The 17,225-nt window shown below is 53.7% G+C and overlaps 1 protein-coding gene across 6 annotated transcripts; it reads right to left on the reverse strand.

Annotated features, from left to right (window-relative positions):
* Positions 1-595: 595 nt before the first annotated feature.
* SARS2 (seryl-tRNA synthetase 2, mitochondrial) lies at positions 596-17,222 on the reverse strand. 6 transcript variants are annotated; one of them, XM_017887397.1, is made up of 17 exons: positions 16,800-17,147; positions 12,423-12,518; positions 8,754-8,783; positions 8,041-8,181; positions 7,906-7,960; positions 6,755-6,818; positions 6,433-6,538; positions 5,398-5,445; positions 5,047-5,155; positions 4,713-4,758; positions 4,540-4,627; positions 4,343-4,452; positions 2,841-2,934; positions 2,657-2,749; positions 2,460-2,525; positions 2,238-2,372; positions 596-709 (listed from the first exon to the last, which is right to left on the reverse strand). In XM_017887397.1, exons 1-17 carry the CDS (start codon positions 17,064-17,066, stop codon positions 635-637), a joined length of 1,623 nt encoding a protein of 540 aa, XP_017742886.1. In that variant the 5' UTR covers positions 17,067-17,147; the 3' UTR covers positions 596-634. The 6 variants fall into 6 exon arrangements, with proteins under 6 accessions (XP_017742886.1, XP_017742890.1, XP_017742888.1 ...); XM_017887401.1 differs by lacking the exon at positions 16,800-17,147 and adding an exon at positions 16,398-16,616; XM_017887398.1 differs by lacking the exon at positions 596-709 and adding an exon at positions 1,323-1,694.
* Positions 17,223-17,225: the final 3 nt, after the last annotated feature.

A 17,225-nucleotide genomic window follows, 5' to 3' on the forward strand; every position in this document is an offset into this window, starting at 1 on the left:
TAAGACCTGTTTCCTCACTGTAAATAGGGTTGGTGACAACCTACGCCACAGGTGGACAGTGAGGATTAAATAGTTGTGTGTATGGCATTTAGGGAAGTACCTGGTACTGGGAACTGCGCACATCCAAGCACCTTCAGTCCAGTAATTTTTATTGAGCCTCTACTACATGCCAGGTCCTCTTTTAGACCTGAAGCTACAGCAGTGAGCCAGCTGGTGGATACCTGTGCCCTCCTGGAGCTGGTATCTGACACACATCAATACATATTAAGGAAGGCAGAAATGAGTAAAAAATACAGTATCTCAGGCTGGGTGTGGTAGCTCATGCCTATAATCCTAGCACTTTGGGAGGCCAACGAGGGCGGATTACCTGAGGTCAGGAGTTCAAGACCAGCCTGGCCAACATAGTGAAACTCTGTCTCTACTAAAAATACAAAAAATTAGCCAGACGTGGTGGCACTTGCCTGTAATCCCAGCTACACGGGAGGCTGAGGCACAAGAATCTCTCAGAGGTTGTAGTGAGCCAAGATCGCACCACTGCACTTCAGCCTGAGGCAGTGAGACTCCATCTCAAAAAAAAAAAAAAAAAAAAAAGTACCTCAGATGTAGATAGAGTGCTGCGGGGGTTTCACTGTGGTCATGGAAGACTTCTTGGAAGAGGTGACATTTGAGCTAAGGCCTGAGTGATAAGATGGAGGCCAGCACACACCATCTAGGGGAGAGATAGCCAGGGAGGGAGACTCACCGATGCAAATGCAGGAAGGAGTTTGGAGAGTTTCAATAGCAAGGCGGGTCAGGTGGATCAAACAAGACAGAGAGATGGGCCAAAGAGGAAGGCGGAGTGGCTCAGGCGGGGTCTTAGGGGCCTTGATGACCACTTTCCGCTTTTACTCTTAAGATGAAGCCACAGACCTCTGAGGAGGGGTGGGTCACCAAACTGAGGCGCTCACAGGTCCCTCTGGCTGTGTGGCGAGGATGGAGAGCAGGGAGCCAGTGAGAAGGCTTCCAGGGTTAACCAAAGGGGAGGGATCGGGGAGCAGGGCCAAGGTGGGGTCAGGGTGGAGAGAGCAGTGGGCAGAGTCTGGAAACCTTTTTTGAGACGGAGTCTCGCTGTGTCACCCAGGCTGGAGTGCAGTGGCGTGATCTCCGCTCACCGCAACCTCTGCCTCCCAGGTTCAAGCGATTCTCCTGCCTCAGCCTCCCGAGTAGCTGGGATTACAGGCATGCGCCACAACGCCCGACTAATTTCTGTATTTTTAGTAGAGACGGGGTTTCACCATGTTGGCCAGGCTGGTCTTGAACTCCTGACCTCAGGTGATCCGCCTGCCTTGGCCTCCCAAAGTGCTGAGATTACAGGCATGAGCCCCTGCACCTTGCCAGATTCTGGAAATATTCTGAAGGTGGTGTTGCCAGGGTTGCTAATGAAGTGGATGTGGATGACAAAAAAGTCGAGGCTAACCTGAAGGGTTATGGCCTGGGCAGCCAGGAAAATGTCCTGGGATGGGCGTGCCTGAAGAGCGGGTGCAGGCAAAGCGATCAGAGAACCAGGTGGCTTCCCTGAGTTTGCGATGCCCACTGGGCCTCCACCTGGAGCTGCGGAAGGGACAGCTGTGTGGGGAGCTGGGGACTGAGGGGTGAGGCTGGGGCCGGGGTCAGCTCGAAGGAACCCTCAGAGGGTGACTCTGTTCTGGGTTGTCCTGGAGGGAGAGAATTCGGCATCCTCTCAGCTCCCCTGGTGGCCCCCAGGCCAGCCTCCATGTGCACTGGGGGGTGGCTGGGCACTTCCAGCCACGGTCTTTGCAGCCACAGACCCTTTGAGGACAGCGCCTCTGAGCAGTTGCCCAGCAGCTCCTGGAAAGCCGGGCATCTGCCTTGTGCACAGATCCACAGAGGCCTTTGTCCTGACCATTTATTGGGGACTTTTTGCTCAGCACTGTGGGAGGGAAGGAAAGAGGGATGGAGGCCTCTTCCTCTGCTTCTCCTGTCCCCAGAACCGTAAAGTCCAGAGGTCCTGTTTCCCACTGGAACCCCTCAATGATAACAGGGTCAGTGACTGACTCAGGCAGCAAAGACAGAGGAGAGGCGGACCCCAGGGTCTAGGGGCCTGGGCGTGGAGCTGATGGGAGGAACGCAGATGTCAGGACAGGCTCAGGAGCACAGGTCCCAGGTGTCCGGGGTCTCCTGAGCTCCAGGAAGCAGTGACGCCCTCTAGGGCTGCCGAGGGTGGGTTCTCAGCTTACAGCAGGCTGGCCAGGTAGCTCAGGCTTCCGGCGCTGGTTGGGGCCGATGTACTGGAGAGGCACGTGGGTGGGGGCTGTGATCCGATCGGTGCCGAGGTACGGCTGGAGGGCAGGGGGCACGAGCACTGAGCCATCCTGGGGACAGAGCAGACCTCAGGACACTGCAGATGTCCCAGCCCTCCCCCGCACTGAGCCGCCTTAGTGGGACCCGCCACCCCTCACCTTTTGCTGGTTACTCTCCAGGAGTGCGATGAGAAGGCGGGGGACAGCACAGGCGGTGGCGTTCACCTGCGAGACAGCCATGCTCGGAACCAGGTGCCCACCCCAAGCTGGGCCCGGGGAGAAGCCAAGGTGGGTGGGTTTAGGGTGGCAGAGGCTGCGGGTGAGGGCACGCGGGCAGGAGGCTGTGTGGGTCTCACCGTGTGGGCAAACTGCAGCTCCCCAGCCTCGGTCTGGAACATGATGTGGAGGCGGCGGCTCTGGAAATCTGTGCAGTTGGAAGCACTGGTGACCTGGCGTGGAGGAGCGGCAGGCTGAGTGGATCAGGGATTGGGGGCAGGCCTGTCCTCCTGCCCACCCCGTCCCCAGCGGCACAGGGCTCACCTCTCCAAAGCGGCCTCGGCCTGGCATCCAGGCCTCAATGTCAAACTTGCGGTAGGCAGGGAGGCCCAGTTCCTGGGTGGGCATGTCCAGGACCCTGCAGCCACGGACAAAAGCGTGGGGAAGGTCAGCGGGTGAGAGGAGGAGCAGGAGGAAGAAATGGAAACAATGGAAGAGAAAGCAGCCAAAAAGCAGGAAAAAGCCCAGGAGTTTGAGACCAGCCCGGGCAACATAGGGAGACCTCATCTACTCAAAAGACAAACAAATAAAAAGGAGGAGATGATAGTGGCAAAGGAGAGAGTTGTGAGGCCAGGGGTGGTGATGGTGAAGGTCGCATATGGAGGAGGAGGCACAAAAGAGGTTGATGGGAGCGGAGGAAAGGCACGTGGCAGGGTCCGCCGGCTGTTCACAGCAGCCATTCACACATTTGCACCTTCTAGGCACCCTCAGTTTTTTTCTTTTTTGAGACAGAGTCTAGTTCTGCTGCCCAGACTGGAGTGTAGTGGTGTGATCTCGGCTCACTGCAACCTCCACCTCCCAGGTTCAAGTGATTCTCCTGTCTCAGCCTCCTGAGTAGATGGGATTACAGGTGTGTGCCACCACGGCCCACTAATTTTTATATTTTTAGTATAGATGGGGTTTCACCATGTTGGCCAGGCTGGTCTCGAACTCCTGACTTCAGGTGATCCGCCTGCCTTGGCCTCCCAAAGTGCTGGGGTTATAGGTGTGAGCCACCATGCCCGTCCTTTATTTATTTTTTAGAGACAGGGTCTCACTCTGTTGCCCAGGCTAGAGTGCAGTGGCATGACCACAGCTCACTGTAGCCTCCACCTCCTGGGTTCAAGCAATTCTCCTGCCTCAGTCTCCCAAGTACCTGGGACCACAGGTGTGTGCCACCATACCTGGCTAATTTTAAAAAACGTTGTAAAGACTAGCTCTCGCTATGTTGCCCAGGCTGGTCTCTAACTCCTGGCCTCAAGCAATCCTCCTGCCATGGCCTCCCAAAGTGCTGGAATTACAGGCGTGAGACCCCACAGCCGGCCTATGCTCCCAGTTTTTTACAATGGGTCATCCAGAAAAGAAGTCCACATTTGTCAGCCTCTCTTGAAAGCTGCGTGTGACTGACAGGGTGAGAGGAAGTGGAGGTCACAACCTCTGGCTCCCCCTTTTCCCACCCCCACTTCCCGCCGGAAGGTGAAAAGCATCTTGGGCTACACAGATGAGGCAGTGGCCCAGAGAGAGGGGGAGCAGCAGGAGGAAAGAAGCCTGGGTCTCCACCCTGCACACTGTGTGCCGTTCATGCTTCTATTACAGTCCTGTGAGGGGCCACTGGCCCACGGCAGACAGACTGGGATCCTGTATATGCTCCTGTAATCCTTGTACAGGAAAATGGGGGCAACAAGGGGGCTGGAGAGGTGGTTCCAGATCGAGGAGCAGCTAGCCAGTCCCCCATCCCTCCCCTACCCGACCCCCGCCATCCCTGGGACCCCGGCCCCTCTCCGCACCGGAAGTGCAAGCCCAACTCCGTCAAGATCTCCATCTGAAGGGACAGGAACTCCTCCAGCAGCTGTGAGCTCTGCTCCAACCCGGGGCCTGTCACCCCAAACATCTCCACCTGGGACAGAGGGCACAGGAGTCAGGAGGCTCTGAGCTCTCGGGGTGACCCCCCACCCCAGCCCCATTTAGTCCCAGCGACACCAGCCTTGGTGAAGTGGTGCACTCGGTACAGCCCCCAGGGTTCCTGTCCCGTGTTTGTCTCCGCCCGGTAGCAGGTGCTGGAACAGACCATCCTGGCAGAGAGCAGGGAAAGTCAGGTCAAGGAGGGAAGAGTGATTGTCACAGGTAGGGTCAAGGTCTAAGGAAACCAGGTGTCACCTGACTGGCAGATCCCTGAAGGCCACAGTGTGATCCATGAAGTAGCCTGGGAAGAGAGACCACAGGGTGAGCCAGGGCTGCCAGTGCCCAGAGGAAGCGTTTGGGAGAGTAAGAGGCACTCCCTCTGGTGGATGCAACCCCAGGTCAAGGCCCAGGGCTGGACTGTCACTGTACTGCTGTGCAGTTAACAACCTACACAACCGTACATGTTGGCCCTGGGGCTGCTGAGCTGCTCTGGGCAGGTGGTCACCCCCTGCGCTGCCTGGATGCTCCCAGTTGTCCTTCCACATCCTCCTGCTCCTCCCCACCACCCACCCACCACCCACCTCCTCACCTGCAAGCCCCACCTCCGCTGTTCCAGCCAGGTTGAGATCTTCGAAGCGAGCAGGGTCGATGTTGTAAATGTGGGATGGGTTGGCATTTGGTGTCATCCCACAGCCTTCCTGGGGGAGGCAGCCAGGCCACAGGGGTCAGGGGACAGGTAACCCTGGCCTCTCTCGTTTTACAGTCACAACCCCAGCTCCTCCCCTGGACACATCTGGAGCCACCCTGGCCTCCCTGGTATGGCCCGGCCCCCTCAGCCCAACCCCAGGGCGGTCTCCTCAGGTCTCCCTGCCTCGGGCACCCACGACAGGGCCTGACACCCAGGTGGGTGACGGGAGCAGAGCAGAGAGGCCTCACTCACAAACACTGCTCCTCGGAGAAGGTCTGGCACTGTCATGGGGGTGAAGCCCTGTTCAGGGGAGAGGATGAGTGAGCAGAGCTGGGACCCCTACCAGACCCAGACCCCAAACTCAGCCCCGAAGAAGGGGTGCTGCAGAGGGAGCCAGCAGCTTCCAAAGCCCCTTCCTCCTCAGACGAAACTGAGGCAGGGGCTGGCGCAGTGGCTCACACCTGTAATCCCAGCACTTTGGGAGGCTGGGGTGGGCGGATCACCTGAGGCCAGGAGTTTGAGATCAGGCTGGCCAACATGGCGAAACCCCGTCTCTACTAAAAAGACAAAAATGAGCCGGCATGGAGATCGTGCTACCGCACTCCAATCTGGGCAACAGAGCAAAACTCCATCAAAACAAAAAAAAGTTAGCCAGCATAGTGGTATGTGCCTGTAATGCCAGCTACTTGGGAGGCTGGGGCAGGAGAACTGCTTGAACCCAGGAGGTGGAAGTTGCAGTGCGGTGAGCCAACATTGCGCCACTGTACTCCAGCCTGGGTGACATAGTGAGACTCCGTCTCAAAAAAAAAAAAAAAAAAAAAAAAAAAGTACAGATCTGGCCACACCCTCCCCTGCTTAAAAGCCTCCCATGGCTCCCTAGTACCCTCTGGAAATGTTTGAGTCCCTCACTGTGACCAGTGCTCCATGTAACCAGTCCCTGCCATGTTTCAATGGATGCTATGATTCCCAAATGCTCCCTTTATACCACAAGCAGGCAGTGAGGTGCCATGATTCCAAGCACAGGCTCTAGGCCCAGCTCCAGACTGGCTGTGGGACCTTGGGCCAGGTACCTCCCCTCTCTGGGCCTCAAGCCCTCTCTCTAAAGTGGGGATGATGACACCACCCACTTCATAAAGTTGTTGTAAGGACTGAATGTGTCAATGATGCACATGAAGCTCTGAGAGTAGTGACTAGAGCAGAGCAGAGGTCATCCCCATCCCTGCTGGGCCCTCTGAGCTCAGCTTCGATGCCACCCCCTCCAGGCAGCCCTCCTATCTTGGCCCATACCCGGCGGAGAAGCTTGTTGAATGTGAAGTTGACCAGTCCGTGCTGCAGGAGGGCTCCAGCCCCGCGCAGGTAATAGGAGCGGTGGCCAGACACGTGGGACAGGCGCCTAGGAGACAGGCAGACAGGTGGGTGCACATGGGCCAGGCTGGCAGGGAACGTGGGGACGCAAACACCCGGGGGAAGAGGCCCAGCTACTGGGTGGGGCTGGGGCATCAAAGATTCATGGCACTTCCACATCTCACGCTGAAGCCAATGAGGCAGGAGCCAGCTGTCGGGGTGCTGGCAGCTGGGAGAGGGGCGCTGGGAGCCGGGGGGGGCTCACTTCTGACGGATGATGTCGAGTTTCTCGCCAATTTCCAGGTGGCCTCGGGGTTGGAAGGAGAAAGCTGGATGTGGGTGAAAAGCACCGGTGTAAGGCAGTGGGGAGAGAGGGACACGGCCCAGATAGAAGCTTCCAGAGACAGCAGGGAGGAGGGATGGTGAGAGAAAGTAAAGGAAGGGCAGGAGAGAAGGGAGAAGAAGACATGGAAAGAGAGGGAAAGGGAGTGAGCAAAGGGAAGAAAAGAGAGACGGAGAGAGGGAGAGAAAAGCAGAGACAGGGAGAGGAAATGAGAGGAGGCAGAGACGGGAATAAGAGGAGGGGGTGGGGAAGGCAGAATTAGACACAGGAGAGAGGCCAGAGGAGAAGGAAACACCACGAGGAGGGGAGGAGGAGAATCAGAGAGAAGGAGGCACAGAGTTGGAGAGAAAAAGCCCCGGAGACAGGGACCGAAGCAGGGGGGTCAGAGAGAGAGACAGAGACAGAGACACACACACACTCACCCACACTCACACACACAGCTACAGACACACACAGAGACAGACACACACAGACAGACACACAAAGACAGACACGCACACAGATATACACAAAGACACACAGATACAGACACATAGAGACAGACACATACACACAGACACACACACAGATACACACAGACATAGATATACACATACACACAGCCACAGAGCTACAGACACAGACATACACACACAGAAACACACAGATACACAGACACACACACACATAGATACACACACAGATACACACACACACAGAGGCACACATAGACACACACAGATATACACACACAGAAATACAGACACACATAGATACACACACACAGATACAGACACACACACACAGATACAGAGGCACACAGATACACACATGACACACGTCACACAACACATACCATACACAACATACACTCATACACATACAATACAATCACACAACAATGAAAACCCAAGGGCCGCCTCTCAGGGACAGCTTGAGCCAGGCCAAGGCAGGAAGCTGGAGCCACCTCCTGTACCGCCAGGAGTTCTCCAGGCTCCAGACATGTTCCCAAACCCCAGGGGCCCCCACCCCGAGACCCCAGAACCCCCACACCACAGGGCTTGTCAGCTCCCAGGCCTGGGATTGTGGCCCACCTGGCTTGTCTCCGACCACGTGGAGTACTTGAGCCTGGCTCTCATCCCCGATGGGCTGCAGGGAGACAGCAGGAGTCACGGGAAGGTGGCACTAGGCGGGCCCCTGGCCTCCCTGCCACCCAGCACGGTGCTCACCACGTCTGGGTGGGTCTGGTTGGGCAGCTTCAGCGCCTGCAAATAGAACTGCTCCTCAAGCTGGGCCTCCCTGGGGTACAGGGGAAAAAGCTTCTTCCGGATCTCCCGGCCACGTGCCCGCAGACCCTGGTACCTGGGGTCCTGGGGGCAGCACAGGTGGGGTCAGCCCGGGAGAGGGTCAGGACTCCTTCAACCAGTGTGAGACCTTGATCCTGACTGGCAGAGCCCCTGTGGTGGACATTCATACTTCTTCTCCAGACCCAGCATCCTGAATGTCTCTGCAGGAACTTCCCTCACCATCACATGGCAGGTTCGTGGGGAAAAGAATCAGGCCTGGCCAGCTAGAACATTCTGTTGCCTTGGCCACAATGACTGGCTCAGAGACAGGCACCTGACGCCAGCTGAACTCATGAGAATCAGCCCCAGGACTTTAACCGGAGCTAACAGGAAAGTGCTTGACTTTGCCTCCCACTTACAGAAGGACAGAAAGCTGGCCTGGGAATGGGAGGAACACAGGACCAAACATGGAGCCAGCGCCTGGATCCAGCCGTACCTAAAGCCAGTTTTAGTTCCATGCATCAATAGAGCCTATTTTTTTTTTTTCCCTTAGACCTGTTTGAGCTGTTTTCTGTTACAAAAGTGGAATAGTGACTGGCAGGGTATCCTCCCTGCCCACCCCCAACCCTGGATAGGACATCAACTCTCCACAGTACCTGCTGCACTTCACCACTCTCCTGGTTTGCCTGGCAGAAAAGAGACAGGGTGGGTGATTAGGTTGATAAAGTCGAGGGGGGGGGAAGAGAAAAAAGAGTGAAAGGTCAAACAAGGCCAGAGGATCTTAGTCTCCTGCTCTGTCAGTGCCTAGCTGGGTCCCTCTGCAACTCTGTGCTTCCGTTTCTCTATTGCTAACACTACAAGGAGGCAAGATAATTAACAGTAATCACAGCTACAGCTCCGTGTAGGAAGTGCTGCCTCCATGCCAGGCTCTATGTACAGGGCTCTCCCATGCCATGATTTCTTCATAATCCACTTTAGGAGGTAGGCATTCATGGAAACCTTGTGATAACGGTTTGGCTGTGTCCCCACCCAAATCATATCTCAAATTGTAATTTCACCTGTTGAGGAAGGGACCTGGTGGGAGGTGATCGGGTCCTGGGGACGGTTTCCCCCATGCTGTTCTCGTGATAGTGAGTTCTCACGAGATCTGATGGTTTAAAAGTGTTTGGCAGTTACCCCCTCTGGCTGTCTCCAGTCACCCTATGGAAGAGAAAGTGCCTTGCTTCCCCTTTTGCCAAGATTGTAAGTGTCCTGAGGCCTCCAAGCCACATGGAACTGTGAGTCAATTAAACCGCTTTTCTTTATAAATTAGCCAGTCTCCGGTATTCTTTCTTTTTTTTTTTTTTGTTGAGAGGGGGTTTTGCTCTGTCCCCCAGGCTGGAGTGCAGTGGCGCGATCTCGGCTCACTGCAAGCTCCACCTCCCGGGTTCACGCCATTCTCCTGCCTCAGCCTCCTGAGTAGCTGGGACTACAGGTGCCCGCCACCATGCCCGGCTAATTTTTTTTTGTATTTTTAGTAGAGACAGGGTTTCACCGTGTTAGCCAGGATGGTCTCGATCTCCTGACCTCGTGATCCGCCCGCCTTGGTCTCCCAAAGTGCTGGGATTACAGGCGTGAGCCACCGCGCCCAGCCCAGTCTCAGGTATTATTTATAGCAGTGTGAAAATAGGGCCGGGCGTGGTGGCTCACGCCTGTAATCCCAGCACTTTGGGAGGTTGAGGTGGGCGGATCACCTGAGGCCAATAGTTGGAGACCAGCCTGGCCAACATGGAGAAACCTCGTCTCTAAAACCTTATACTAAAAATACAAAAATTAGCCGGGTATGGTGGCACATGCCTGTAAATCCCAGTTACTCGGGAGGCTGAGGCATAAGAATCCCTTGAACCTGTGAGGTGGAGGTTGCAGTGAGCCAAGATCATGCCACCGTACTCCAGTCTGGGTGACAGAGTGAGACTCTGTCTCAAGAAAAAAAAAGAAGAAGAAAATGGACTAATATACCCTGTTTGTAGATTTGAAAATGGAGGCTCGGAGAGGTAAAGTCTATCAGTGTGCATTTGAGGGCCTGCACCCAAGGCCCCTTGACATTCTGAACCTTCCATGATCCTAAGCAGCTGAGGGAATCGAACAGCCTGGGTCTGAATGTTGGGCACCTACATGCTGTGAGCCCTTGGGCAAATCTCTGCCCCCTCTGAGCCTCAGTATCCCCATCTGTGAAGTGGGATGATAACAGGACCTCCCTGGTCAGGGCTGTTGTGCAGCTTTCCTGAGAAGATGAGTTAGCACTCAAAGAACATGAAATGATCCATTGTGTTGCTTTCACTGACTATCCATGACGTAGACAGCCCGAGGCTGGCCACTCAGTAGGTACTGGGAGATGTGATTCTCGGTGGGAGAGGCCTCCAGACAGAGTGGTAAAAGCCAACTGCTTGGGTGCGAACCTTGCCTCTCCTCCCACTTCCTGCCTGTGAGACTTAGGTACTTTTTCTGGTTTTTTTTTTTTTTGAGACGGAGTCTCGCTCTGTCTCCCAGGCTGGAGGGCAGTGGCGCGATCTCGGCTCACTGCAAGCTCCGCCTCCCGGGTTCACGCCATTCTCCTGCCTCAGCCTCCCGAGTAGCTGGGACTATAGGCGCCTCCCACCACGCCCAACTAAGTTTTTGTATTTTTAGTAGAGACGGGGTTTCACCGTGTTAGCCAGGATGGTCTCGATCTCCTGACCTTGTGATCCGCCTGCCTCGGCCTCCCAACGTGCTGGGATTACAGGAGTAAGTCACCGCGCCCCGCTCTGGTTGTTTTTTCTTTGAGACAGGGTCTTGCTCTGTCACCCAGGCTGGAGTGTGATGGTGCGATCATAGCTAACTGCAGCCTCAAACTCTTGGACTCAAGCGATCTTCCTGCCTCAGCCCCAGAGTAGCTGGGACCACAGGCGCGTACCCCCATACCCAGCCACTTAGGCCCTCTTAGGGCCTCACTTTTTCCCAGCTGTAAAACTGGGTTTGTATTGTTCCTATGTCACAAATGGTTGTGAGGATTAAGAGTACGGAAAGCACCTGGTGTGGTGCATAGCGATGTCTACACAAAGGTCTGCTGTTGTTTTTATGATTGTTTTTAAGCCCTCTGTGGCAGACACTGTTGGTTGTCCAACCCAAAATCCCTCCTTCCAGGCTGGGCACGTGGCTCACACCTGTAATCCCAGCACTTTAGGAGTCCAAGGCAGGCAGATCACCTGAGGTCATGAGTTCTAAGTCATGAGGCCAACACGGTGAAACCCCATCTCTACTAAAAACACAAAATTAGCCAGGCGTGGTGGCACATGTCTGTAATCCCAGCTACATGGGAGGCTGAGGCAGGAGAATCACTTGAACCCAGGAGGCGGAGGGTGCAGTAAGCCGAGATCATGCCACTGCACTCCTGCCTGGGTAACAGAGTGAGATTCGGTCTCAAAAAAATAAAAATCAAATAAAGATGCCTTCTTCCTCCTTCCCCACAGAACTCTGACTCAGTTCACCCTTTAGGGGAAGTGGGCCCAGCTGGACGCTGGCCTCTGATCAGTCTATGCTGGCTGCTGGAACTCCATTCCTCTGGCTGACAGCTGGAGTGAGTGGGGGTCTGGGCCCAGGGGACATGAGGGTACTCTGCTAGATGCTTCAGGAAAGGTGTACTTGCTCTTGAAAAAGGAACTCAAGCCAGAGAAGTCTCCGTCTCCTTCCCCTGGCATAGTCATGTGAGGAGATGCTGGACTACAGCAGCCATCTGGAAACCCTGATGGGGAAACTGAGGAAAGATCAGTGCAGTGAAGTTGCCGGTGCAGAGAGAAGGAAAGGACCTGGGCCGGGGATGCTGGAAGAACCGCTAATTAATCAACCCTAGGGATGCCAGGGCCCTGTACGGCTCGCTGTGTGAGGTAATGCATGTCCATGTTGTTCAGGCTTGTTTGTTTGTTTATTTATTTATTCATTGATGGAGTCTCGCTCTGTGGCCCAGGCTGGAGTGCAGGGGTGCCATCACGGCTGACTGCAACCTCCGCCTCCCAGGTTCAAGCGATTCTCCTGCCTCAGCCTCCCAAGTACTTGGGATTACAGATGCCTGCCAGCATGCCGGCTAATTTTTGTATTTTTAGTAAAGATAGGGTTTCACCATGTTGCCCAGGCTGGTCTCAAACTCCTGACCTCAGTTGATCCACCAACCTAGGCCTCTCGAGTAGCTGGGATTACAGGCGTGAGCTACCACGCTAGCCTGTTCAACCTCTTTAAATTCAGTTTCCTGTTATCTGTGTCCAGAGACACCCTTGCGGCCACTCCCCACCTACTCAGGTCCCCACGCTCACCAGCAGGGCCCGCACTGCTTCAGCCACAGCTGCCTTCTCTTCCTCCAGGCTCCGGATCTGCTCCTGCAGCTGCCTCAACTCCTGCCATGTCGAGATCTGGGGTGGATGTAAGAGGAAAGGAGGTGAAGCAGCCATCGCCCCTACCCTTCTCTCTCGAGCCCACTGGCCATCTGGACCTGCGGTGGAGTGAGGCAGAGATTCCTGCCTAGCCCTCATGGCCATCCTCCCCTCCTCCCCTTCAGTACTGGAGTGCCTTGAGGTTCAGCTGGCCACACAGTGCCCAGAATTCAGACATATTGGCCGAGCACAGTGGCTCATGCCTATAATCCCAGAACTTTGGGAGGCCGAGGTGGGTGGATCACTTGAGATCAGGAGTTCAAGACCAGCCTGGTCGACATGGTGAAATCCCATCTCTACTAAAAATACAAAAATTACCCAGATGTGATGGCAGGCACCGGTAATCCCAGCTACTCAGGAGGCTGAGGCAGGAGAACTACTTGAAACCAGGAAGCGGAGGTTGCACTGAGCCGAGATCGTGCCACTACACACTCCAGCCTGGGTAACAAGAGTGAAACTCTGTCTCAAAAAAAAAAAAATCTCTAAACTAGCACTTTAAAAAATCATGGCTGGGTGCAGCACTTTGGGAGGCCTAGGTGGGAGGCTTGCTTGAGCGAGTGCAGGAGTTCCAGACCAGCCTGGGCAACATAGGGAGATCTGCTTCTACAAAAATTTTTTTTTTTTTTGAGACAGAGTCTCACTCTGTCACCCAGGCTGGAGTGGAGTAGCACGATCTTGTCTCACTACAACCTCTGCCTCCCAGGTTCAGGCGATTCTCCTGCCTTAGCCTCCTGAGTAGCTGGGACTACAGGTACGCGCCACTGCCACCTGGCTAATTTTTGTATTTTTTAATAGAGGCAGGGTTTCACCATATTGGCCAGGCTGGTCTGGAACTCCCGGCCTCAAGCAATCTGCCTGCCTTGGCCTCCCAAAGTGCTGGGATTACAGGTGTGAGCCATAGCACCCGTTCTCTACAAAATAAAAACTTAAAAAAAAATTAGCTGGGTGACAGATTGACACCCTGTCATAAAAACAAAAAAACGGTTAAAATATACATAATATGGGAGGCTGAGGCAGGTGGATCATCTGAACCCAGGAATTCGAGACCAGCCTGGGCGACATGGAGAAACCCTGTCTCTACAAAAATTAGCTGGGCATGGTAGCACACACTTCTAATCCCAGTTACTTGTGCACTGCTGTTGGGAGTGTATATAAAGTGGTACAGCTGCCATGGAACTTGGTACACCAGCCTGGCCAACATGGTGAAACCCCATCTCTACTAAAAATACAAAAATTAGGCAGCTGTGGTGGCGCATGCCTGTAATCCCAGCTACTCAGGAGGCTGAGGTAGGAGGATTGCTTGTGCCTGAGCCTGGGAAGTCTCACAGAGCCTGAGAGGCTGCTGTGAGCCAAGGTCATGCCACTGCACTCCAGCATGGGTGACAGAGTGAGACCTTGTCTCAAAAAAAAAAAAAAAAAAAAGAAAAATTTTGTTTTTGAGGAACTGCCATACTTTTTTCCATGGCAGCTGTACCACTTTGTATATACATTCCCAACAGCAATGCACAACGATTTCGACATTTCCACAGCACAATTCTTGCCAACACTTGTCATATTCTGTTTTGTTTTTAATAATAGCTACTCGAGGCCGGTTGCGGTGGCTCACACCTGTAATCCCAGCACTTTGGGAGGCCGAGGCGGGTGGATCACAAAGTCAGGAGTTCGAGACCAGCGTGGCCAACATGGTGAAACCCCGTCTCTACTAAAAATACAAAATTAGCTGGGGGTAGAGGCGGGCACCTGTAATCCCAGCTACTTGGGAGGCTGAGGCAGGAGAATTGCTTGAACCCAGGAGGCAGAGGTTGCAGTGAGCCAAGATTGCGCCACTGCACTCTAGCCTGGGCAACAGAGCAAGACTCCATCTCAAAAAAACAAACAAAAAACACGTAGCTACTCAAATGATGTCTAAACTACCACTTTGAAAATGAAGAGAGTAGCCAGGCACGGTGGCTCACCCCTGTAATCTCAGCATTTTGGGAGGCCGTGGCAAGTGGATCATTTGAAGTTAGGAGTTCGAGACCAGTCTGGCCAACATGGCGAAACCTGTGTCTACTAAAAATTTTAGTCGAGTGTGTTGGTGCACGACTATAACCCCAGCTACTTGGAAGGCCGAGGCACGAGAATCGCTTGAACCCAGGAGGCGGAGGTTGCAGTGACCCGAGATTGCGCAACTGCACTCAGGCCTGGGCGACAGAGGAAGACGGTCTCAAAAGAACAAACAAAAAAAAACCGTTCCCCCCCCAAAAAAAACAACTAGCACTTTACAAATGAAAGAGAATATAATTAAAGAACAAGAATGCATCACACATGGTAAGAGCAAGCATTGTTAATGAAACTAGTTTCAATTTTGGGTGTGTGTCTGCATCAGGATGTGAAATGTGTTTCTTACTCTTGGCCACAAAGTTTGAAAAACCCTGCTAAAGGATGTGACGCTCTAAATTATCTACATGGCCATCAAATGGAATTTCCCACCCTACCTCCAGGCTTTTGTATATTCTGGTCCCCTACTTGGGATACTCTTCTCCCCTCTTCCCTGGCAATTTCTCAATCCACAGATCTTTGTTTAATGCCACCTCCTCTGAGAAGTCCTCCCAGGCTGTCCTCTACTTTGCCTTCACAGCATTTGCCACAGATTATAATGAGTGTATATCTGTCTCTATGAATTCGATTACTCTAGGTAGTCAAATTTACCAGAGATTGTAATTAGTATATATGTACAGTTGTATGTTAAATGTCTTTTAGCAGGGCATGGTGGCTCACATCTGTACTCCTAGCATTTTGGGAGGCCAAGGCAGGTGGATCACTTGAGGTCAAGAGTCTGAGACCAGCCTGGCCAACATGGTGAAACCCCATCTCTACTAAAAATACAAAAAGTAGGCAGGTGTGGTGGCATGTGCCTGTAATCCCAGGTACTCGGGAGGCTGAGGCGGGAGAATCACTTCAACCTGGAAAGCGGAAGTCTCAGTGAGCCCAGATCACACCACTGGCCTCCAGCCTGGGGGACAAGAGCAAAACTCCATCTCAGAAAAAAAAAAAAAGTCTTTTGCTAGACTGTGAACTCAGATCATGAGAGGGCACAGTGGGGTAGTTAAGATTGTGGGGTCTGGGTGTGGTGGCTCATGCCAGTGATCTCAGCATTTTGTGAGGCCAGAGTGGGAAAATCACTTGGGCACAGGAGTTCAAGACCAGCCTGGGCAACATAGTATGTCCCTGTCTCAACAAAAAATACAAAAGGTTAGCCGGGTGTGGTGGTATCTGTCTGCAGTCCCAGCTACACAGGAGGCTGAGTGGGAGGATTATTTGAGCCCAGAAGTTCAAGGTTGCAGTGAGCTAGAATTGTACCACTGTACTCCATCCTGGGCGACAGAACAAGACCCTATCTCTTAAAAAAACAACCAAAAAAAGTGGATTCTGGGCCAGAACGCACAGGTTAAAATTCCCACTCTGCCACTTCCCAGTTGCACGACCTAGCGCAAGTGAATTAGCTTCTCGGAGCCTTAGTTCCTCTGATAAAATGGGAGAAATAATGGCACCTACTTCATAGAGTTGTTGTGAAAATTAAACGAGGTTAAAGTGAATAAAGCACTTCAAACAGGCTGGTAGGGGAGTCCAAGAGAGGAATGGGAAGACGTGAGGACCCCACTATCCTTAGCACCTCAACACAGAGATATCGTGAACTCGGTCCTAATTCCCTTTTATAAGTGCTAGCAATTTTATTATTATTCACCACATAATTCAACATACCAGTTGCACCTTAAGTATCAGGTTAATAGAACCATCCACTAATGGATTCATTCATTCATTAAGTAACTATTTAACTGCCTGCTACGTGTGGCGGAGGTGCAGACCTCTCCCTACCTCACTCTCCAAAGGCAAGAGCTCCATCACACCCCAGCCCTGACCCCGTCCGATTCACACTTGGCTCCCCATTTTCCTCTGTGGTCTTAGGGAAAGGCTGCCATGAAGTTGGAGCACGGAGGGCAATGTCACATGGCAAGTTCCTAGACGACCAGTGAGCAGTATGAACCAAGCGCATAATGCGTGTCTAGGACACAGTAGGCATTCTTGGCACATAGTAAGGCCTCAGCACTCACTGGACAACTGGCACATAAGTGGGTGCCATGCACAAGACGTTGGCTAACTTGGGAAGGAACTAAAATTCCTACAATAGGTTCGCCCCCTGCCGGAGGGCATCTTGCAGACCCAATTCTTCCGCAAAACAAACAGCCTGCTCAGGCCGGCCGGCGCAGGCACACTCACGATAGCGGGCAGGTCCGCCGACCGCAGCTCCCCCTTGCGGAGCTCCAGGGCGCGTGCGGCTTCTTCTGGGCATGCGCAGAACCACTCTATGGCCAGCTGAGGGAGTGCACTGTAGCCCTCGCGCGCATGCTCATACAGGAGGTTCCGGTTTCGTTTCTCTGTAGCAAAACTTCTCCTTGGACTGTCGTTGGCGATCCAGCCTCCATAGGGCCGGAGACCCCGACGAGTCAGCAAAGGCCACAGGCGCCGCGCCATGGACGCAGCCATCTTGGACCGGGGACAAGGCGGCACTTCGTCCCGCCCACTCTGCGTTTAGACCAATTGCAAAGCAGCGATCCTGATCGTGACGAGCCAATCAGATCCTGAGGGAAGGTCGCCCGAGATAGAGTCGGTAGTCGCCCAATCGTCGTCTGTGTCCCGCCTCTT

Source organism: Rhinopithecus bieti, unplaced genomic scaffold (genome assembly GCF_001698545.2).
Source record: "Rhinopithecus bieti isolate Rb0 unplaced genomic scaffold, ASM169854v2 scaffold_15776, whole genome shotgun sequence".
Lineage (NCBI taxonomy): Eukaryota > Metazoa > Chordata > Mammalia > Primates > Cercopithecidae > Rhinopithecus > Rhinopithecus bieti.